The 23,774-nt window shown below is 44.6% G+C and overlaps 1 protein-coding gene across 10 annotated transcripts; it reads left to right on the top strand.

The window, feature by feature from the left end:
• The first annotated feature begins 401 nt into the window (after window positions 1-401).
• On the top strand, window positions 402-23,680 carry FHIP1B (FHF complex subunit HOOK interacting protein 1B). 10 transcript variants are annotated; one of them, XM_053662817.1, is made up of 14 exons: window positions 402-507; window positions 1,797-1,943; window positions 4,609-4,716; window positions 10,012-10,342; window positions 10,474-11,112; window positions 11,458-11,616; window positions 11,792-11,878; window positions 12,087-12,254; window positions 16,160-16,239; window positions 16,435-16,598; window positions 17,010-17,789; window positions 20,284-20,462; window positions 20,621-20,783; window positions 23,158-23,680. In XM_053662817.1, the coding sequence occupies exons 4-14, from the start codon at window positions 10,205-10,207 to the stop codon at window positions 23,517-23,519; spliced, it is 2,919 nt and encodes a 972-aa protein (XP_053518792.1). In that variant the 5' UTR covers window positions 402-507; window positions 1,797-1,943; window positions 4,609-4,716; window positions 10,012-10,204; the 3' UTR covers window positions 23,520-23,680. The 10 variants fall into 10 exon arrangements, with proteins under 10 accessions (XP_053518792.1, XP_053518791.1, XP_053518798.1 ...); XM_053662816.1 differs by lacking the exon at window positions 4,609-4,716; XM_053662823.1 differs by lacking the exons at window positions 1,797-1,943; window positions 4,609-4,716 and having other exon boundaries at window positions 10,015-10,342; window positions 17,010-17,207.
• Window positions 23,681-23,774: the final 94 nt, after the last annotated feature.

Below are 23,774 nucleotides of genomic sequence, written 5' to 3'. Positions count from 1 at the left end.
TCCTAAGTTTCAGCTCCCCGGTCTTTCCTGGGCTCTTAAAGTCGCTTCCCTTCTTAGGTCCCGCCTTCTGCCCTCAGGTTCAACCTTTCCTTCCCAAGCTCCACCTCTAGTCCAGCGGCCTCCACCTCCCCGCAGATCTTTCCACAACACGATCGAGTCCTTCTGAGGGGCGGGGTGTACAGCAAGAGGAGGCGGGTTCTGGGGAAGAGGCACAGCGCGGCTCTCGCCGGGCCGTCGGCGGCCCCGCCCATGAGCTCCGTCGTTGCCGGGAAACAGGTATCGACGCTCTGGCTGAGGCCCGGTCCAGCCAATGAGCTGGCACGCCATTGCCCAGTAGTGCGTCTCTGGGCGGTTACGTGTATTGCGCGGGGGCGCGGATTGCGTGGGGCCCTGGGCGCGGGGCGGGGCGCGGCTGATGCGTCTGAGGAGTGATGGCGGCGGCCTGAACTCACCTAGCGGTTCCGCGGCAGTCGGGCCTGGTTGGGGTCGGAGTTCCGTGAGTGAGCGGTGTGTATGGGCCAGAGGGCTCCGACAGCACGCGAGGGGATGAGAGAGTGGGGCATGACGGCCCCAGTTTTGGTGACTGTATGGGTTGTGGGGCGACAGGGCGGGGGGCTGGCATCTGGTGAGGGGCCGAGTCTCAGGTAGCGGATCAGGGTTAGAGCCTAGGAGTAGGTGGGCAGGTAGGGACTGGCTTGTATGAGGGACTGTGCAATGCTTTCCAAAGGGCCAAGTGGAAGGGACTTGTGAACAGGAGGGGCTGGGGCTCCTGTGGGCGGGGGGTGAGGGACAGCGCCGGGACCTGAGTGTGGGGGTGAGGCCCGTGTAGGGTGGGGGAGAGGAAAGGGCTGAGGCTGGAGCGTCTGGGCTGCTGGTGAATTGGTGAGGGAGTTGAGGGCAGGGAATGGGAGGAAGGACTGAGGGTACTGATACTTGGATAAGGGTGAGAGCTTGGTTCTGAAGTCTCATTCAGGGGACTGCCCTGGCCATTGAGAGTAGTAGTCGTAGACTGAGTAGAACAGCTTGGGTAAAAGTGTGCACTTGGCCCTTCAGCTCCTGTGAGCCCTACATATTTGGGAGGACAAAAAAAAAGAAGGCACCATGGGGGAGAATAACTATGAAATCATTTTTGAGGCTTAGTGTTCAACAGAGTAATCACTGGGACCCCTATACCCTCAGGTTCTTCTTTGGGACTGCAAGCTTGACGATGGTCTCTCTCATGGAGGTTTTAGGGCTGTGACTGCCTATTTTTGTTTTCTTTCCATCTGATTCTGGGTAGCCTTACTCTTCTGCTGCCCTTCACCTATGCTGAGCTGTGGGGCTTTGATGGTTATCATATATATTGGATTAACCACGTTCAGTTGTTAATTCTACTTTCAGGGAAGTCACATGGTTTGTTACATACAACATTATATTTAGGTTCCCAAACAGGCTTTGCTTTCATATTTTTACAGTAAAAAAAAAAAAAAAAAAGACCAACGAGGTAAATTTATGTACAGTAAACTGCTTGTATTTAAAATGTACATGTTTGACATTTTGACATGTTTACATATACGAAACCACTTTCAAGGTACTAAACATTTCTCTTACCCTCAGAAGTTTTGTCCTATACCTTTGTATTTTATCCCTTCCTCCACGACCTGATACTGGCATCACTTTATTAGCATTTACAGGTCCCTATCTCCCTGCCAACCCACATACATATGAAAAATTTGAAAGTTCTGCAAAGTAGGATTGACACTCAGTGATGATAGCGAATTAGTTTCACACCAATACATTTTCATCTCTGCTGACAGTCTGCCACAAGGCCTAGACACCTTCCTCATCATCAGGAAGAGCTAGAGCTTTCCTACCCAGACCCTTCTCTGAGAATTGGGGGCAGCCGAAGTTCCCATTCTGTTCCAGAGACTCAGCATCAGAACCAACTACTATTCTGTTCCATGGTATGTTTTCATTGCTTTTCTCTGGAGGCCAAAAAAGTTTTCATGCTGGCGGAATTCTTGGCAACCTGTCCAGACTCTCAGAACCCTATAGAACCTACATGTATCATAACAGGGTTTAGAGCAGTGATTCTTAAACACTGGGCCAAGGATTTTGTCAGTCCATGATAAAGTTTTCATCCACCCAAGGTGGAAGGAGAGAAAGACAACATATGAAACATGAATTTTTCATAAAAAATTTAATCTGAGATTATTATTTCTATTTTGGTGTTAAAGTGCTCTCCCACTAATGAAGTAATGGTAATAAAAGATGGAGGGTTTTAAAAAATGGTCTTATTTGTCAACATTAAAAAACACTCCAACATTTTAATATTTAAAAAATACTTCCACTGGTTAGTAAACTCCAGAAATTTAGAGTGTTGATGTGGTTGTTGTATTATGGTGAGGAAGCTTGTCTTTATAGAATAATTCTAAATAACGTCTATCTCTGAACAGCATTATGCTTTATAAAGCAATCTCACATTTTACTGGATTTACATAGATACCTTGTGAAATAGACAAGGGCAGGAGTTCTTATTTTATAGATGAGGAATCAAATTCAGAAGCCAGAGGCCACATAGTAATAAAGTGCCAGAGTCCAAAGTTTGGTCTCCTGAGACTGAGAGTGACTTGGAGAAAGAAAGTTTGTAATAGAGAGTGTAGGTGATGTGGACTCAAAAGGCACATGATGTATAAGAAGGGTTATGATGACATGAGGGACATTATAGTGGCAGGGAGCATTTTGTATGATTTGTAATGGATGAAATATGAAAGGTAGTCTGAGGGTGACATAGGGATGAGGGTCTGCTTAATATGGTGGCAGTGACATAGGAACAGGTATGCATAATATCTGGATCACATCATGATAGTGATAGGATGCTATGTCAGAGGGTTCTTTGGGACTATTCTAAATTCTTGGTTATTGTGGAGAAATCACTGGGTTTGGTAAGCTTATTATTATTTGCTACACTGAATTCTTTGTTGAATAATATAACCTTATTGAATAGTACATTAAATATAATGGACATATAGCTTCGTGGTAGATCTGAGAAGATGAAATAGATGAGGGTGATGATGTAGAGATGGAAACACGCGTGTAACCATCTATTCCACATTTGCTAGTGCAAGGCATTCTTCCAAGTGCTGGGAGAACAAATTCATAATTCATATATTAATTCCTTTTATTCAGCAAATACTTTAACATATAGTCTGCCCTTGTGATGCTCACATTTTATGAGATAACAAGGTAAATAAGACATGGTCCTCTGAGGTCTTAAGGAATTCTCAATCTGGTTAGGAAAGATAGACACATGAAAAAATAATTTAAATTTAGAAGGAGAATAAAGTACGAAAATATATGATAATGAGGTGATTACATCTCTGTATCTATCTCAGTCTCTCCCTATGTTCTAATTATATCTGTTCAGTGAGCTCCAATGTATCTCCAGATGTATCTCGAATTTAACATGTCCAAAACAGAAGTCATTGTCTTTGCTCTGAAAGCCTGCTTTTTCACCTTATGCCCCATCTCAATCCAGGCAAGGACTTCCATGTCATCTTCCATTCTTTCTGCTCCATCACCCCTTGCATTTAATCAGTCATTAAAATCGTAATATATTTTCTGTTTTGTTATCTCTTTTTCTATTTCCATTGCTACAGCTTCATTGTTAAAGCTTTAATTTCTTCATCTCTCATCTGTACTTCATTTTGCCCCCAACAGTCTCCTGCCTTCAAACTTGTTTTTTTTTTTTGTTCATCCCTGGAATGATCTTTCTAAAAATACAAATCTGATCACAGAATTCCTCAGTTTAAAAAGTTTTGGCTCTTTGTGTTTTATAGGACAAGATCCAAATTCTTTAATGTGGCATCATTTGGCCTCAACTCACCTCTCCAGCCTCATCTCCTGCCACTCCTTACTTTGTTCTAGCCTGAATAAATTGTTCACAGTTTTTTTAAACAAACTTGTTACTTTTTTTGAGCCTTGAAATCACAAACTGCTTCCTCTACTAGGAATGGTTTTTCTTCTCTGCTCATTGAACTTTCCTGATTTTTAAGATTTAGTTCAGCCTCACTCCTTTTGATGGCATATTTGTCACCTTCACCCAGCACGGGTAGAGGTAACCATGTGTATGTGACATGGGTATTCACTGTTGTAAAGGGGAGTTACAGTGTGATTCTCATTGTGAGTTACAAGGGCTGTGCTGCAGTCATATGAGAGCATTCCCTGTAAGAAGCAGAGGTCGTACTGGGGAGAGGTGAAACTGGGGAGAGGTGAAGTAGTGAGTTGGGACTGTACACTGATAGGCCATTTGTCTTATACATGTAGACGGAGGGATAGACAAGTTATGTAAGCTGAGCTCTAGGTTGTTAGGCTTCTTTGAAGTAGTCGTACCCCATCCCCCGATTTCTATTTCTATGAGGTTTTAATCCAGTTTTTCTGCTTTCACTACTTAGGGTCACAGCCCATCCATACTTCTTATATCAATAGCAGTCATCTTGTTTAGGAAGAGAAGCCTTAGGATTTTACTGACCTGCTCTTAGAAGGTCATTCTGATCCCTTTCTGTCTGTTGTAGGTATTGGCAGGTGTATCCCTACCCCCACCTCCCCTTTTTTCTTTGCTTCTCCTAGGGCAAAGGTTCAGAAGTGAGACTGAGCCACTTCCTGCCTTGTGGTTACTGTTCCAAGGTTGGTGAACACTGGCTGAGTGTGCCTGTGAGGCTGTATTTTGGGCTCTAGGTGAGTGCCTAATCTTGGCTTTTTGTGGGTCTGAAACATCATCTCCTCCTTCACTTTTTTTCCCCCGTGGCTGGAGCCTGAAGGTAAATCTGTAAAGGGGGTGGGGGGGTCCCCCTTTTTCCTAGCCTTTGCTATGGGAGAAAGAGGCACAGTAATAGGGTGGGGATTCCATAATCTTTTTTTGTCTTGTTCTGAACTTGACCGAGTTAACAGGGAGTGAGGAAGTCTAACTAGGTGAGGAGGGGTACCAGACCATGATTTCTTATATTTCTGTAGTACGTGAACAGATTAAGTGTCAGCTTTTAGGTTCTGAGACACTGATTCCAGCCTGCCTCTTGTCCTTGGGTTCTTTGTAAAGAGAGGGGGTGGGGGTGAGGAAAGGTACTGGGGGCTAGTCCCCCTTGGGTCTGTGAGCAGTGCCCTTTGGTGGTTAACCAGTGGAACAGAAGGGGGCACCCAGGTACATTGCAGTGCAGGTTGGTTAATCTTTGGAACTGAGTTCTAGTAGCTGGAGGCAGTTTAGTTTTGGACACTTTTAACGCCTTGCTTTGCTGAGATTGGATACTTGGCCTTCCTTCAGCTGACTGGGGTGTGAGTGTGAGGTGGTGAGGAGTGACATGTTAGGGCAGGTTACATCTTTCCTCTCAGTCAGAGGTGAGGGAATCTCAGTCAAACAGGATCAGGATTGGGAAGTGGGGAAAGGTAAATGTCATTTGTGGAGCACTGGCCTTTATGCCTGGAGTGGGACATAGGTTATCTTATTTAATTCCTAAAACAGTAACAATACTTATTTCATCAGAAATTTATAGATAAGGGAACTGAGAGGCTCCAGTGTGTGAAGTGATTATTTAAGGTCTTATAGCTGGAAAGTGGTGGACTGAGATTCAAGCCTTTGAGGGACTCCAGAACTCATGCTTTACCTACTTCTTTGTGTTTCTCCTGCTTGACCATAGGGTGTCTATTTATTTTCAGTCCTCAAATGAGATGTGATTGAGAAAGTGGTCTGTAAACAACAATACTGTTGTCTCAGTCAGGGTCTTTGCAGGTAACAAACAGATGGCATAGATTGAGTATGGGACAATTTAATAAAGGGTTGATGTTTACAGAGGTATGGGCAGAGTTTAAGGACTCCAACAGGGATGATCCAGTATCTCAGGGCTAATAACAGTGAGTGGGCTAGTAAGGTTGGTAACATGAGACTTCTTACCAAGATTTTCAGCTATTGGCTTTGCCTTCTTCATCCCATGCCTACTTGGGACTGTAAGTATTTGGGCAGATGATGGGTAAGTACCTTTTCTGGTGTATTCCTGCTGCTGATAGTAGTTTGAGTAACTGTTTTTGATGGTTTATAGGGAACCATGTGTGAAAGACAGAGCTTCCATTCTTTGGCTCTGTCACCTTCTCACCCCTTCTCATTTTCCCCAGCCCCCACTGTCTTGGGTGAATGATAGATGGAAGGTTGGCTGGGGGTGGTAGTGGTAGATATTTGCTTCCCCCTTTCAGATTTGGGATTAACCTGAAGTGGCACCTATCCTTCATTTATTTCTGTTGACCTCCTTTCTTAGAGAAAGTGGGATACCTCTTTTTCTCTGACTAATCCTGTACCTTATTTTTTGTCAGTTATTCCCATCTTATTTACCCATCACCTGTTATTTTTTTCAGATTTCTTTTCCTAACTTGACAAATACCTTTGAGGCTCCCCATTCTACAACCAGACCAAACCAAATAAAAATTCTCTGGACTCCCCACCACCCCTCTCAGCTTTTTTGAACTGTTGCCCTCTATTCCTCATTCTCTATATTATGGAATTTCCTGAAATTGTATCTTACTCATCTTTGGCTTGTAGTCATTCTTTAACCAGTTACTTTGCTAAGGTTATCTAAAACTTGATTGCTAAAACCAATTTATCATTTTCTGTCTTTGTACTCCTTAATCTCTCTGTAAACTATACACTGTGGGAACCTTCAGTTTCTTGAAACATTTTTCCCCTTGATTTCTAGATTACCACTGTTTCTTGGATTTCTCCTTCCATTTATGGCTGACTTCATAGTTTTCTTTGAGCCCTCTTCCTTTGTTTTTCTAAATCCTGGTTTTCCCAAGGATGTCACCCTCAGCTCTTTTTATGATCTGATCTCTGGATGATTCCATCCACTTTCATAGCTTTGTCTGCCAAACTGATGACTCCTGGATTTATATCTCTAGTTTTGATTTCACTCTTGACCTCAAATATAATATTTTTACTTATTTTCTGGACATCATGGATATTCTGTATGTGTGTCAAAACTTTAACATGTCTATAACTGTACTCATTCTCTTTTCTGAAACACAGTTCCCTTTGTTATTTGTTCCTGGTCTGTTAATGCATTATGTTTTACTGAGTCTCCTATACTTCATATTAGGGTCTTCTCTTATCCTCCATTCATTTACCGTGTCTTGTTGCTTCTATTTCATGAGTAAGTTAAATCTGGAGGCAGATTTTCTGCATATGCATCCCAGTTGCGCTTATTGGCTAGCTAGCTTTGGTAGTTTATTTAACCTTTCTAGGCTTCCTCATGTGTAAAATGGAGGTAATAGTATATCTGGTGTTTTTATGAAGTTTAAGTGAGTTATTATATGTAGTGCTTAGAATAGAGTCTGGCACATAATAAGTACTCAATATATGTTAGGTGTTATAATTATTTTAAAGTCATCATTCAGTTCCACAGGCATATTTGAATGCCAGGCACTGTGTTTCCACTGACCTTCAAAGAAGAATGAATGATACGGTCAGTTTGTTAAGGAACTTGCTATTAATGGCAGAGATATTAGAGATATAAATAATTTCAGTGTGGGACATGCTAAGATAGAGGTGAATCTCAGATTTACCTTTTCTTTTCTAATCTTGACCATACCAGCTTAATTTATACTGTCTTTAAAAAAAAAAAGATTGTTGAAACAGACGCTTATAAACTGTCCATTGCCATCTGTTTCTCTGCTCCACCTTATACTGCTATTCGACATATTTTTAAAGGCAAATTTGATCTTGTCATTTCCTTGTTTAACAACCTTTGTCTCCAGGGTGTCCATAGATAAAACCCAAGCTCCTTAGCATGGTATTCAGTGATATTATAACGTTCACCCATATTTACTCTTCAACTCAGTATTATATCTTTCTTCTCTATATAGTCTGTAAGCCACACCAAATTTGCAACTGTTCTTCCGATTTGTCATGCTCTTTCATAGTGCCATAGTTTTGTACATACCGTTTTCAGTATGAACAAGGCCTTTCCTTTTGCTCTCTTTGTTGCCTGTATCTATCATTGAAGATTTAAGTCAGATACAACCTTTCTGAAATCCTCATATAACCTCCCAGGCAGAATTAGTTGCTTTCTTTCATGCCCCCATGCTTATAAATACCGTATTTCTTGGGCTATCAGATGCACGTTTCTCCCTCCTTCTTACCCACACATAAATTTGAAAGGAAAATAGGGGTGTGTCTTACAGTCCAAATGTAGCTTTACATTTACATTGGTAAAATATTATGTTATTTATATTATTAAATATTTTACCACATTTTTTGCTTCAAAAATTTGTTTCCTATTTTCCTCAAAAACCTAGGTGTGTCCTGTGGTCTGAAAAATACGGTGCTTGTGTTTATAATATTTACTAGAATTTTTTAAATGCTTCCCAGCAGTTTTTATTCATCTCCATGTTTCTAGTGCTTATGTGTAGCAAAGTGCCCAGTACTTTGTCAGTGAGTCCTGTCTGCTATTTAGGACTGGTTCCACTCTTTATAAGACTGTCTCCTGTCCTATAGAGGGTTTCATTAAGCACAGTTGCTATATTCCTTTGGTTGTGAGCTGGTAGTGATGAGGGAGAGTATCTGGGTTGAAGGGGATGGCAGTGTGGGGCTATTGCCAGGTCCCTGGGTTTCTTCAGCTCTTGTTGAGTATAAAGAGGAAGGACAACTAAACCACACCTTTCCTCTGAAGTTTTTGCTTTTATGAGAGACAATATTGCTGAGGGGTGTGGTGGGTGTGAAAGACGAGGAACTGTGAGCCAACAGCTCTTTTGGTACTTTTCCCCTTTCTTTAGTGAGGGTGTCATGTCATGTCCCCAGGAGTGAGTATGGGTGTCTGACAGGAGAGGGGAATATGTGTGTACATAGGAGTGTGTCCATTGTTCTATTCTTTTATTGGTTCTGCATTTCTACCTTTAAAGAGTATTCAGACAATTCAGACAATTAAGGTCTGTTTGCCCATTTCCTGCTGGGCAGGTTTCTAAGGAGGGAATTGTGAATAATAGTGATAGGCAGAATAAAATTTATTCCTCAACAGTACAAGAGGGCTGGAGTCAGATCAGGACTGGGTTTCTTGATTGTTTATTTGTTCATTCATCAGTTTGTTCATTCATTCACTCAATTCACTTAAGTATTCACACATTCAACAAATATTGAATCTTTAGGCACAATGGTAAATAAAACATAAACCATGCTCTCTGTGAACTTACTTTCTAGTGGGGAATATAGACAAATAAATAATTTCAGGTAGTGAAAATTGCTAAGAAGAAAATAGGATTAGGCAGCAAGAGAGTGAAGGTGGGAAGATGTGCTATTTAGATAGAATTGTTGAGTAAGGCCTCTCCTAGGAGATGGCATTTGGAAAGACCTGAGAGATGGGAGTAATGTGAAGATCAGAAGAGCATTCCAGGCCCAGGGAATGGGGAAGTATTCACAAAGGCTTGTGTGTGTGAAGTCTGAGTGAGGAAGAGTATGGTAGCAGGTTACACAGGTTAGATTATATAGGGTTCTGTAGGCAAAGGTAAGGGATTTGGATAATGACTGGTGTGATAGGAAATCATTGGAGGGTATTCAGCAGAAGAGATAGAAAATTTAGGTTTAAAAAATAACACTCTCTGTTTGCTGTGTGAAGAATAGACTCTCAGGGGAGAAGACTGGAAGCATGGATCCCAAATTGGAAGCTGTTACAATAGTGAGACCTGTTTTGAGGGTAGAGATGATAAGAGTTTGCTGGTTAACTGGATATTAGAAGTAAGGAGAAGAAATGAGGATGACATCCAGGAATTTGGCCTGAGTGTGTAGGTGAATGTTGATTATTATGGAGATAGAGAAGGCTGAGGGCATAATAAGTTTAGTGGTAGAAATGAGTTCTGTTTTAGATATGTTAAGTTTAAGCTGCTCATTGTGTGTGTGTGTATTTGTGGAGTTTTCAGTGGACTAGTCGTTCTGAGTTCTTTCTGCTGGGTAGTGGAGAGTGGCAAACTTCTGTTGACCTCTTCCGTTCTCTCTTTTTGAAGTAGATTTGCAAGTCTGGACTGGTCAGTAACCTCTGGGCTTGCCACTCCAGCCTGGGTGTCTTCTGGCTCCATGGACAGCTGCTGGCTCCTACAGACCGGATGAAGCTGACTGGAAACACAAGTGGAGAAGGCCTCCAGCTGGCGAAGTCTCAGAGTGTGGTCCTCTGGTTGCTGGCCCTGCCCAGCCTTCCTCATGGAAAGGATGAACTGGCTGAGCCGACTGGCCTCTCGGGGCCCTGGGCACCGTGTAACTCAAGGGGCCAATCTGCAGACCCCTGTCATGGCTGACCCTGAGACTTGTCTTATGGTCTTCAAGAATCACTGGTCCCAGGTAGGGGACTATATGCCAAAAGGCCTAGTCTGCTGGCTTCCTGAGTCCTCCTAACCTCTGCATTCTGTCATTGTCCCATTTAATCACTGTAGTCATCTTAGATTCCTTCTTTCTTCTGTCCTGTTGTCCAGGTGGTACGAATCTTGGAGCGGCAAGGCCCCCGGGTAGCTCCTGGGGGTGCAGATGATCTCAGTGCCGTGTGCAACCATACTTACCAGATGTTGACGCTGCTGGCAGAGGATCGTGCAGTCCCTTCAGCCCCCACTGCCCCTGGGCCCCTTCTGGAGTTTGCTCTGCGCGAGGATCTGCTAACTCGTGTGTTGGCATGGCAACTTCAGTGGGATGGGCTTGGGGATGGGGTTGAAGAACGGCGGGCTGAGCAACTGAAACTATTTGAGATGCTGGTGAGCGAAGCTCGCCAGCCACTGTTGCGCCATGGTCCAGTTCGTGAGGCTCTGCTGACCTTGCTGGATGCCTGTGGCCACCCTGTGCCCAGTAGTCCAGCACTGGATGAAGGCCTGGTGCTACTTCTCAGCCAGCTGTGTGTTTGTCTGGCCCGGGAGCCTTCATTGCTTGAGTTCTTCCTGCAGCCACCTCCTGAGCCTGGAGCTGCTCCCCGTCTCCTCCTCTTTTCTCTCCTTGTTCCCTTCGTCCATCGAGAGGGCACCCTGGGTCAGCAGGCCCGTGATGCCCTACTCCTGCTTATGGCTCTGTCAGCTGGGAGCCCCACCGTGGGCCGCTACATTGCAGATCACTCTTACTTCTGCCCGGTTAGCACCCCTTGGAATGTGGGGGAGGTAGGGTATGGTGTGTGGGCATTGGACAGGGGATCGAGAGGGTCTCTGTATCAGGGCTCTTTCCTCAGAAACTAGCCCCATGGGTTTGAAAGCAGTGCCTGGAGGTGGGATGGGGATGAAACATGGGCTTAGGTGGATAGACCAAATACTAAGCTTCTTCATGGGCCAAAGTTCCTGGATGACTGAAACATTGGGTAATTAAATACCTGCTCTGGTAATAGCTCTTCCCCTACTCCAATCAAAACTCTAGTAGCTCCCCTGTTCCTCTCTTTTATATTGTCTGAGCCTTTATAACCTATCTTTGGGGATGGCCAACAGGTGCTGGCCACAGGGCTGAGTGCCCTGTACTCCTCACTGCCCCGAAAGATTGAAGTTCCAGGGGATGATTGGCACTGCCTGCGACGGGAGGACTGGCTGGGAGTGCCAGCCCTTGCGCTCTTCATGAGTTCCCTAGAGTTCTGCAATGCAGTCATTCAGGTGGGACTGGGGTTCCCAATTGGTCTAGCCTGGGCACATGGTGTGGGAGGGGGTGCATTTTCTGGAGTTCTGCTCTTCTGTCATCTTGGGGGTAGGGTGCCTACTTGTACCATTCTGCTTTTGTTCAGACAGTTGTTCCCCTCAATCCTCCTGCCTCCTTCTTGCACCCTTACAGGTGGCTCACCCTCTGGTGCAGAAGCAACTGGTTGATTATATCCATAATGGGTTCCTGGTGCCTGTCATGGGCCCTGCCCTGCACAAGGTGAGAGTCATGGGTACCAAGACAGAATAGGGGAATAGGCCAACAGGTGGCAACTTCAATGTCAAGGCCAATATGGGAAACAGTGGCCTAGGTACTCCTTCCTTCTTTCCCTATATGCTCCTGGTTTCTCCTTAAAACTCAGGGAAAACAGCTCAGTGTATGTTCAGGGAAACCCTAAATTTCCAAACTTTCCCTTCCCTTTGTCCAGACCTCTGTGGAGGAGATGATCGCCAGTACCGCCTATCTGGAACTTTTCCTACGCAGTATCTCAGAGCCTGCCTTGCTCCGTACTTTCCTGCGATTCCTGCTGTTACACCGGCATGACACCCACACCATCCTTGACACCCTCGTTGCCCGTATTGGCAGCAACTCTCGGGTATGACCTTTACCTCTGTCCTGGCTTAGAGCCATCTTCTCTCCCTGACCTTTGTTCTGGAATGGTGTTCCTGCCCTTCTTTGACTGTTGTCTCCAGCAATTGACTTTAAAGTTGACAGCATTTACTTTCTAGTTATCTAACTTTTAACCATTTTGGGTACAGATTTTAATCTATTCCCCTGCTTTTGTAGTTTGTAACTCTAGAACACAGTTTCCTTTTGTGGATGACTGTGGCTGCTCATTATGGCTGTAGGTTTTGACATTGTGCTACACTTGCGATGTAGCATTGATATGAGGTTCTTTTTAGCTCTGTAGTGCTCTGTGGCCTGTTGCGGGTGACTCAGGATCACTTTTTTAGGTTTTGTGTCTGCTTTGATAGCTGACCCAGCTCCCGCTGGTATGCTTACCTTTTTTCCCCTTTTGGATTTGCTGCATTTGAACTGCTATATCTTGGGGCACCCATCTACCTACCTACTTACATTCCTTCTTGAACATTTCTGTCGACTGTTTACTATGTGCCATAATGTTCTCTAGTACTCAGTATATAATGGTAAACAAGGTAGGCATGGTTGATGACTTCATGAAGCCTTCTGTATAGCTTAATTATGTTGGCCTGACTTTGTAACTTCCAGAGCCTCTTTTGCAACTTAAATAAATCATACTGACTAGCCAGTCTCTGTGCCTGACTATTTGTGTTAGTTTCCTGTTGTAATAACAGATTACCCAAACATAGTGACTTAAATCAACACAAATTTATTATCCTTATTAGCAAACACGTTACTAAAATAATTGAAAATTGTGGTCATTGTAGTGAAAAACCAAACATAGTAGAAAAACAAACAACCTCTCTGAGGAGTGACATCGAGTTGAGACTTAAAGGTCATGAGGGAGTTAGCTTATTGAAGAGCAAGTGGAAGAACAGTCTAGCCAGATGGAGCAGCATGTAAAAGTCAACAAATAGGGAGGACCTTAATGTATTTGAGGAAGTGAAAGACCAGTGTGACAGGAGGTGTAGTGAGTGAGGGGAGAAGGAAATTGGATGAAAGTAGAGAAGTTGGAAGGGTTCAGATCATGCCTGGCCTTGTAGACCATGGTAAGAACTTTGGATTTCAATGATCAGAAATACATATAAAATAGGAGTAAATAGTTTCCATATAATAAGGACCTGAAGTATTTCTGGGGGAACAAAGCATTAATTTAGCCATGGACTTCCTAGCATTTATTTTGGCTCTGGAACCATTTGTGTTTCCTTCTTTTATTACAAATAATTGGAGTTTCATAGGTCCTTGTGTTTAAAACAGAAGTTCTTAGATCACTAAGTGTTCTAGAAAACTGTTCTACATAATCGGGGTACTTGGTAGTAGGTTCCAGGTAGGTGAGGTTCCCAGATGTGTTTTGTATAGGTGAGATTTCCGAATAGCTAAGTTAGGGTATATATATGTGAGATACTCTAGTCTCTGATCAGACAAGTGTTTCTGAATCAAGATGTACACTTTCAAATTTGAAAGTGACAATGACTATAGAAACAGATTCTAAGCTCTTCCTTAGATCTCGAGTTATAATCTTTGGGAGTAGGCCTATGACATGTATATTTTAAAAAATGTTTCAGAAAGTTATTATGATACATGTCTTGGTTAAGAATTTTTGATTTAAACCAATAGAGAATAGATGTGAAAGCTTGAATTTTACAAAGATATAAGACAATTTTATTTCTCATTATGTTGACATTAGACCATGGTCTTATATCTGTTTGACCTCAAGGAATGCCTGTTTATGTTTCAGGACAGTTGAAAGTTGGTTTCCTTCTAGGGGTTGATTTTCTTTTTTCTGTTCTGGCCTCTATCCATCTTGCTTCTGTCTTAATCTTATCCTCACTTCTTTGATTCTCCCTCATTGACTTTAGTCTTTAACATATATTACTGTCAGTGTCGCATTTGGTCCCCTGGTCTCAGGAGCCTTTTATGTTCTTGGGGTATTTCTTCTTGGTTCCTGGCTCTTGGAGGAACCACATCTCTTCTGATTTCAGGATGCCATGCTGATCATGCAGATGCTTTCCTTCCCACTGTGTTGCCTTTTTAAGCTTGATTATGTTGGCCTGACTTTTCAACTTTTATAGCCTCTTTTGTGACTTAAGTAAATCATACTGACTAGCCAGTCTGTGTGCCTATTTGTGTTAGTTTCCTGTTGCTGTAATAATAAAAGATAACCACAAACATAGTGACTTAAACCAACACAAATTTATTACCTTACAGTTCTGTAGGTCATATGTCTGACACGATCTCTGTGGGCTAAGATGAGTGTTGGTGGGGCTGTTTTCCTTTTTGGAGGCTCTGGGAGAGAAGATCCATTTCCTCGTTCGTGCAGGTTTTGGCAGAATTTATTTCATTGTTAGTTACAGGACTGAGATTCTCATTTTTTTTTGCTGGCTGTCAGTCGAGGACCATTCCTAGCTTCTAAAGGCCAACCAATTTCTGATTTATGGCCCCCTTCTATCTTCAAAGCCATCAGTGGTGGACTGAGTCCTTCTCATGATTAAAATCTCTCTTCCTTTTTTTGACCTTGCTGGAAAAGGTTGTTTTTAAATTTTTTAATTTATTTATTTTTAGAGAGCAGAAGGGAAGGAGAAAGAGAGGGAGAGTAACATCAATGTGTGGTTGACCCCCCGACTGGTCCCCAGCCCACAACCCAGGCATGTGCCCTGACTGGGACTCAAACTTGTGATCCTTTGGTTCAAAGGCCATTGCTCAGTCCACTGAGCTACACCAGCTAGGGCTGGAAAAGGTTCTTTGCTTTTAAGAACTCTTGTAATTTGGTTGGGCCCACCTATGATAAGCCAGGATTGTCTTTCCATGTCAAATTCCTTAGCCTTAATCATATCTTCAAAGTCCCTTCTGCCATGTAAGGTAAAATTTATAGGTTCTGGACATCTTGGTGGGGGGGGGGCATTTACTTTCCATTGAATCTGAGTGTTTTCATTGCTAGTTAAAATGGTCATTTAGAGTAAACCTCCTTAACATCTATGTTCTCTAAAATGTGAACTACTGTCTCATCTGTTTCTTACTATCGCTGGCTTTTAATTATTAGTTAGTAAATGTTGAGCACCTAGACTGTGTAGGTGGTGCCCTAGACTAAGACCCAAAAGTTGTCTTCAGGGAGCTCAAGGTGTCTGATATACTTTCCCTAAGGGGAGCTTGTAGAATGTGCTGTGGGGATTCAGAAGAGTGAGGGAGAGCTTACACATGTCTGTTCTCTTTGCCTATCCAGGGGCTAACCACCTGTATTCCTTTTCTAAAACAAAAGGTTTCTCCTATTGTGGACCCACCTATTTTTTCCTTTTCCTGTCAGCTGCCCTTGAGCTTTCTTTATCCTGCCTTCTGAGAGATAACACTGGTGTTGGTGAAGTGACTCAGACTCCTGTTCACAGACCCGCCCACTTCCCAGCTGGTATTCTTCCGGGTTCCCTGTCTCCCAGGTTCCCACGTTGGTAGGCATTCTCTTACGGTGCTGCTACAGTCTCTCATGACAGGCATTTACCTATTTATCATGTAGCTGTTGTCTCCCATCATTTATTCAGTCCTAGCATTTCCTTGGGTCTCTTTTCATGGATATTCATTGCATTTAAGTATTGCTGGAATCTCTGTTGACCAGTGAATATAGCTAGAGAGTCTGCTGATGTGTATGGTCTATAGAAATACATCGAATTTGATACATGGTGCATTCCTCTATTAACAGTAAAGTCTTGCCCACAAACATGTGATCATTTATTGAATGGTTATTATGTGCTAGGCCTTGTGCATACTTAGGAGTGGTTGGTTGGGCCTGGGGCTGGGGGGGTTTCCCATTTGGTAAACATCTTGGAGGGTAGAGTGCTCTTAGGGTGACTCCCTCCTGCCTCCCCCCACCAGCTCTGCATGGTCTCTCTGAGTCTCTTCAGGACCCTACTGAACCTCAGCTGTGAGGATGTCCTGCTGCAGCTGGTTCTCAGGTACCTGTGGGGGCAGGGCTGAGGGGTGGCGGATCATCAATCCTCAGGGCCTTGTGATTGATTGCTGGGGTGATGGATTGTATTGGGTTGCTCATATGTTTCTTATTGGAACCAGTTCCATTGGCCTGATGTTCCCCTAGACGCTGTCCCTCCTTCCTGATTCAGCATGTGTCTTTTTTCTGCTGTATTTCCCAGGTATCTTGTCCCATGTAACCATGTGATGCTGAGCCAGAAGCCAGCTGTGCGTGATGTGGATCTATATGGACGAGCAGCAGACAAGTTTCTCTCCCTAATCCCACGCTGTTGTCGGCACCGTGCCCCCAGCCCACCCCGTCCAGAGCATGCCTCGTGGGCACGAGGTGGGCTTAGCAGAGAGTCAGGGAGAAGGGAGGATACCAGGGGTATGGCATGGATTCTGGGGCAGTCTAATAGGAAGGGGTGGGGGGGGATAGCAGTGGTCATGAGTGGCATTCTATCTTTGCAGAAATCATGAGGGGTCTTCTGAGATGGATCCTTAACTCCACCAAAGAAATTTAGCTTCTGAGCAAAGTAGTTCTTCTCTAATCCAGTCTTTTTCCTTTGTTTTTCCATTGTTTCTTTGGTGCTGGTGGTGGTGAGATGGGGTGGTGGTTGAGGAAAAGCTTCATTTGCAGGATGGGGAGTCTGTTCAGCTGCCTCATTGCCTTCTCTCTCAGTTTTGCTATGTGTCTTATCCCTCCTCGTGGACCTCTGTTTCTTTGATCCCACTTATGCTTTTCTCCCATCTGCAGGCCCTGGAAGCCCAAGTGTTGACTCCTCTTCTGTGGTGACAGTATCCCGGCCCTCCACACCATCTCGTCTGGCTCTCTTCCTGCGACAGCAGAGTTTAGGTGGCTCTGAGTCCCCAGCCCCAGCTCCTCGCTCACCAGGGCTTGCTGCATCCCCAGCCTCCAGCCCTAGTCGACGGCCCAGCCCTGCAGAGGAGCCTGGTGAGCTGGAAGACAATTACCTGGAGTATCTGCGTGAGGCGCGCCGTGGTGTGGACCGCTGTGTCCGAGCCTGCCGTACCTGGTCTGCTCCCTATGATGGCGAGCGGCCCCCTCCTGAGCCCAGTCCTGTTGGCTCCCGGACTAAGAAACGCAGCCTACTGCCTGAGGAGGACAGGGACAATGTGGGGGAAGGGGAGGAGGAGGAGCTGGGGAGTGGTGGGCTGGCTGGGCGTGCAGGGGAGGGCCCTGGCCACCTGCCTCCTCCTCAGCTCAATGGGATGCTAGGACCATGGCCTGAGGGGGCCAAGAAAGTTCGTCGGGTGCCACAGGAGGGAGCTGGGGAACTGCTAGAGGGCACCCCTGAGGGCATGGCAGGACTAGAAGGCTTTGGGCAGGAACTCCGGGATCTGGAGCTGGCATTGAGCAATGGGGGGGCTGGCTCAGAGTCTCCCCTAGAGCCTCCACTACCTCTTGAGGAGGAGGAGGCCTATGAGAGCTTCACCTGTCCCCCTGAGCCCCCTGGCCCCTTCCTCAGCAGCCCTTTGCGGACTCTCAACCAGCTGCCAAGCCAGCCCTTCACTGGTAAGCTACTTACCCTAGGCCTTTTCCTTTGTGTACTCTTTGCATGTTTTCAACATTGTTTGTGCTGGTTTCTGAGACTTGTTGGCCATGTCATTTCTGTGCACTTGCCTAGCTCCTCATCCATTTTGCTTGGGTTCCTTCCAGATACATACCATGTCGTACTTGTGTCTCTGTGTCCATCTTCCATGCTTGTGCCTTTTTGAGTGTTGAATTATGTTTGAGCTGTGTATGTCCATTTTATGAGCATGTTCCTCCTCTTCCCCGCTCTGGCCACTTCCTGGGATTTGTGATCAAGTTTTCCTCTGTTTGGTGTTTCCTTGTGAATCATAGCAATATATCTGAACCATGTGGAAGACATACCTTCTGACCTGTGTATGAGGCACCTGTCTGTAAACCGTGCTGTTCCCACCAGTTACCTGGCTGGGTCTTAGCTGTCCTGTCAGCTCTTCTGTGACCCAGAATCAGCTCTTCTGGTGTTCTTCCACTACTCAGCCCTGGCCTCTTTTCTCCCATCCTCCTCACAGATGGACTCAATTTCAAGTTTTTCCTCTTCCCTGTCTTGTATCTTGTTGGTTGCCATGGCTGTCCAGTAAAACATTTTAAAGGATTTGTGGTTAATAGTAAAGGAGTAGACAGAGTGAAATACTTTAGGGCAAATGGCAAAGTGTGGCCCTGAGCTCATCAGCTGAGTTCTTTTGGTCTTTTCAGGAGGCCCTTGGAGCTAGACCTGATCTGAGTGGCTGGGCTAACTCTTCTTTTGTTTGTTTGTTTGTTTGAGAGACACTTCTATCCAGCCCAGCCCTCAGGTGGTTCTTGTTCTTATTCCACACCCTGTGTGAGGGTGAAGAAAAATGAACAAAAATACTACCTATGGGAAGGAGTGTAGTGCTTTGCACTAGGCCTACCTTGAGTTAAGATCCCATCTGTGCCACTGATGCATGTAAATCACTTACCACAGTGCTGGTACATTGTGAGAACTCAGCACATGGTAGCTTTTTCTGAGGATTATCATCTCTTGAGTGCGTGGCAGATACTAGTTGACCAAGGCAACCACCTACCTCTCTGGTTGTTTGTAGTCAAGTTGTCATGCCTTGATCAGTACTGTTCTAACTGGGTCTGGGATTTGCTGCCATCCTGCTTGCACAGTGTTAGGGATTCTGCTCTGGAGTCCTGATGACTCCCTCATGCAGACTACAGAAAATATATCTCTTCATTTATTTGTTTTGTGTTTGCTTTGCCCCTTCCCACTCAGTACCACTAGAAGATGATGTGCAGGTTTTACCACGTTTTTGAGGCATTAATTGAAGCTCTGTCCTTTTACTTCTTTTTAGACTCATCTGAGCTCTTTGAATTTTCTCTTATTAGAAAAGTGCCAGGAAATGAGAGGAACAGAAAGACAAAGTTATGAGGTATATTAGGACCCTGTTAACCTAGACTTGTTTTGGAACTAAGGCTAGTTGTGTGCATCTGGATTGGAGAATATTCTAGAATCTTTTCCAGGATTCACTGCTTCTTGTTCTTCATTGTTCTCCTGTCCCAGTTCATAGGGAAGTTCTTAGGTACACTTCCTTTCCCCCATAGATCCCTGATCGGACAGACTGTGATGGTCTGGGGTGCTAGTGCTGGGGCGCTGGCCTTTCTGACACCAGTTCTCCCAGTGGATTGTTCTAATCCCTTCTGTTATCATCTCCCCCACCACAGGGTCTGCTCCGAATTGGTTTTCTCTGGCTCTGAACTAAGCTCTTTTCCCCCCTACAGATTCTCTCCTCCACCTTCTTGATTTCCAGCTCCTGAACAGAGCCGTTGTCTTCTTTGGTTCTCCAAAGGTTTCTCTCTGGACTTTAAGTTGGTCCATATAGTCACCTTCTTTGCCTTTGTTACTTTTTTTTTTTTTGCTTTCTTCTTGACCCAAATCTAATGTTATCCTCTGTTTTGCGTGTAACCTGATTTACCTTTTGGTCCTAATCACTGTCTCACTTGTTCTTTCTTCTGTTGTGTCTCTTGGATGAAGCTTTTTAAAAAACAAAACTGGAAAATATTATGTAGCTTATAGTTATTATTGAATACTTATAATTTGCTAGATTTTGGGCTAAATGTTTTATGTTCTTCTCTCTTTCATCCTCTTAATAACCTTATAAGGTGGGTATATTTTCTTATTTTACTAGGTAGGAAATTATGCTTGGAGAATTTTGGTTCATCCAATAACTAGTAAAGGGTAAAGCTGAAATTTGAAACCAGGTCAGACTCCAGAGCCTATGATCTGGCTCTTCAGCTCAAGTGTGTGTAATGTTAGTATCTGGACTCTTCTTGTGGGTCCATGTGGTGCTTGCCATTTTATCTTCTCCAGAGTAGGTGGTCACAGGATATTTAAACATACCCAGACGCTTGACATACAAATAATTTATATCTGTTGAGGGTGGGGGTCTCTTATTTTTGGAAGAAGTGCGATGTGCATTGTGTTCAGGTCTTGTATCCTTGTGCCCACCTCCCCCAGGCCCCTTCATGGCTGTGCTCTTTGCCAAACTCGAGAACATGCTGCAGAACTCCGTCTATGTCAACTTCCTGCTGACAGGGCTGGTGGCCCAGCTGGCCTGTCACCCCCAGCCCCTGCTCCGCTCTTTCCTGCTCAACACCAATATGGTCTTCCAGCCCAGTGTCAAGTCCCTGCTGCAGGTGTGCGATGCATGCATGCATGGGTGCGTCCAGGGTCCATGGTGGGCCAGGCCCGCAGCTGGACTGACTGTTGGGGGCTGGGAACAGGCCCAGTGGGACTAGAAAGGACTGTGTCAGTTCAGAACTACCCAGAAATGTCATGAAATTGTGCTTCCTAGGTGTTGGGCTCTGTGAAGAATAAGATTGAGAGTTTTGCAGCCTCCCAGGAGGACTTCCCAGCATTGCTCTCTAAAGCCAAGAAGTACCTCATTGCTCGTGGCAAGTTGGACTGGGCTGAGGGCCCTGCAGCTGGACCTGTTCCTCGCCGCTCTGATCCTCTCGGTGAGGCCTACTCCACCCCCTCTCCTGACCCTCCCTACATAGTTAATTAGCCTAGATTAACTAAACACTTATTAAGGGTGAAGCCTTGTACTGGGTACTGGGAACTTGAGTGTTGGTGTTTGTTCTCTGGCTCTGGTCAGAACATGATATACTTCTGTCTACCAAGAGCCAAATCAGCAGAACTGCTTTAATGGTTGGAGACAGGCAAGAGGACAGTGTGTAGTCTCTAGGCTAGATATTGTTACAGCTTGGTAAAGGACATGGCATTTGACATGGACCTTGATAGATGGGTAGGACTTGGATAGGTAAAGGCATGGGATGGCCTTATTCTTTTGTTTAGGAGACAGCATGAACTATTTAGTTGGAGCAGGGGATTTGGAAGGTGGTGGCACACTTAGTTGGTAGTAAGGCTGGAAAGATTTGACCAGAGCAGAAGGTTCTCAGAATAGTATTTGGGCTGGGTAGTTGTGATCGTTTAGGCAGTGAGAACCTATTGGAGGTTCTTAGATCTGGGAGTACAGAGATTAGTATATTCATGTACTAGGTGAATTGGAGCTAAGAAAAAAATGGTTAGGTCAAGCAGTCAGGATGTGACCTTTAAGGCTTGAATTAGAATAGTAGAAATAAAAAGAGTTTGATAAGGTAGAAGTGGGATGGAAGTATTGGCAAAATTTGGTGAGTAGTTGTGGGGTACAAGGAAGGATGAGTTAAATGTTACTGTGAAATTTTAAATCTAGATTTTTCATCAATAAATATCGGAACACTTGCCATATGTGCTATGTATTGTCTTTGGTATAGGAGACTCAGGGAGGTACAAGATGAGATTCCTGCCATCAAAGAGCTGACAGTCTAGAGACTAGAGGAATGTTATAACCCAGGAAGCAAAGTCTCAAAGGTGGTGTGATATCCAGAGCAGCAGGAAAGGATTAACTTTGGATAGGAAAAGATTTTTTTTCCTCCTTTGAGTCAAATGAGGAGAGATCAAAGGAGGAAATGATATGAACAAAAGGGGTTGTGAGGTATGGAAGGGAAGGTTAGGGAATTGAAGTTGTCGTTTGTTAATCAAAGTAGGAGGCACAATAATATGCCAAGAGGGAGAGAGCAAGTGTAAGATAGAGCTTAAGGAAAAAAGTACGTGGGTTGGTAAGAGAGTACCAGAAGGGCTGTTATACAGCTGTGAAGACCCTGTTGAAGTTCCTTAGCATGATTTCCTGATGGTCTAGTACTGTGAATATTTCTTGTTTCCACATTCCTGGTACTGTGTTCTCTGTGAAGGGCCCAGGGATACAAAGGTAAATGATACAGAGCCCAAGCCCTTAAACTCACAGATTAGCACACAATGAGGTAGATGACATGTAAATGAGTTATTGATATAATATGATAAGGGCAGTAAAATGGGAAGTCAGTGGAAGGCAAATCAGGAGATTTTTTTAGAGGTGGGGCTAGTGAAATGAAGCCAAGAATGAAAGCAGTAGAGAACAAAATTAAGACAGAGGGGATTACAGAAGCATGGCAAGAGCTTGGAGCTCCAGAAAGAGCAGATGCAAAAGCAGGGTGGAGTCTAGAGAGTTTTGAGAAGAGGTTGGAGGAGTGTGAGTCTAGTTTTGAAGGGTTCTCAATGCCAAATTTAATAGATCTGACTAGCATCATTCTGTAGTCAGTATCGGAGGTGGAGAATGGGGACCATATCATGGTCTAGACTTGAGACTAGACCCTTACATTGTAGGGTCTAGATATGAATGTAGATCCAGAGCCAGGGATTTAGAGAATTAGAGGAGATAGGTCAATATTTTAAGTGGCTCATTTGAGGCCAAGCTAACATGAAGTTGTCTGGTCACAACTAGTGGGAAGGGGGCTTTGGTGAATATAGGAGAGGGACTGGTAGAAGGTGAAGTTGCACAGGAGAGCAGATCTTGGAGGACGATAGAAATGATAAGAGTGTCTGAAAGATACGAGTACATATATAGCCTCTGTGGGTATTGAAGGAGCAGAGGATGGGGGTCAGGTAATACAGATAGGCAGGGCAAAGGTGGAAGTGGTTGACTCTAATTCAGGAGAGTGGTAGAAAGCATGAAGTAAAGTCATGTTGTGGACTAAGGAGAAATAAGGTTATGGAAGAATAGTGACTGGAAAGAGGGGAGGTAACAGAATCCCTCAGGGTGAAAAGGAAGGGATCTTGGTTGGGAACAAAGTGGCTGAGGTGTTGACTTATTGGGAAGACTGAGGATGGTTTGCTGGGTGTGGAGGCTGGATAGAGGGCAGGGGGCTAGGCAGTCAAGAAGTCCATGCACCTAGAGGGTGGGGACATTTGTCTCTTAGATCAAGGGGCAGTTTGCCAGACCTCCACACCTTCATGATACCCGTTTATTTGCAGTGAAGAGCCGGAGGCCATCCTTGGGAGAGTTGCTTCTGCGGCATGCACACAGTCCAACCAGGGCCCGGCAAGCAGCACAGTTGGTTCATCAGCCTGGGAGAGATGGCACAGGACTTGGCCTAGGTGGGGGCTCCCCTGGGGCTTCAACTCCGGCTCTACCCGCCCGGGGTGGAGCCACTGAGCGCCAAGGTGAGGCTCTGCGAGTCAAGAATGCTGTCTACTGTGCAGTCATTTTCCCTGAGTTTCTCAAGGAGTTGGCTGCCATCTCCCAGGCCCATGCTGTCACCTCACCTTTCTTGTTGGATACTTCAGAGGAGGGAAATATCCTTCCTGTCTCAGACTTTGGGCCCCTCAATTCTTAACTTTCTTCCATGCACAATCAGGGCCTTGAGTGGCCTGGGTTGGAGCCAGGGTGTAGGCTCCTTTTTATGTTTGGAGGGAGTGGCAAGAGGACTTTTTAATTTATTTCAGATGAATGTTTTATGGAGAACTTGTTGCAATATGTATAAAAGGGAAATCTCTATTCTGTGTTCATTCTTCTTTCCCACCCTTTTTCTATGGGGCTGGGCCTCAAAAAGATTGTACGCAGATGGGAAGGTGGTCAGGAATATTTCTGA

The sequence above is a fragment of the Artibeus jamaicensis genome, unplaced genomic scaffold (genome assembly GCF_021234435.1).
Source record: "Artibeus jamaicensis isolate MK-2021 breed Jamaican fruit bat unplaced genomic scaffold, CSHL_Jam_final contig_2962, whole genome shotgun sequence".
NCBI lineage: Eukaryota > Metazoa > Chordata > Mammalia > Chiroptera > Phyllostomidae > Artibeus > Artibeus jamaicensis.
This window is presented reverse-complemented; position numbering and strand designations above follow the sequence as displayed.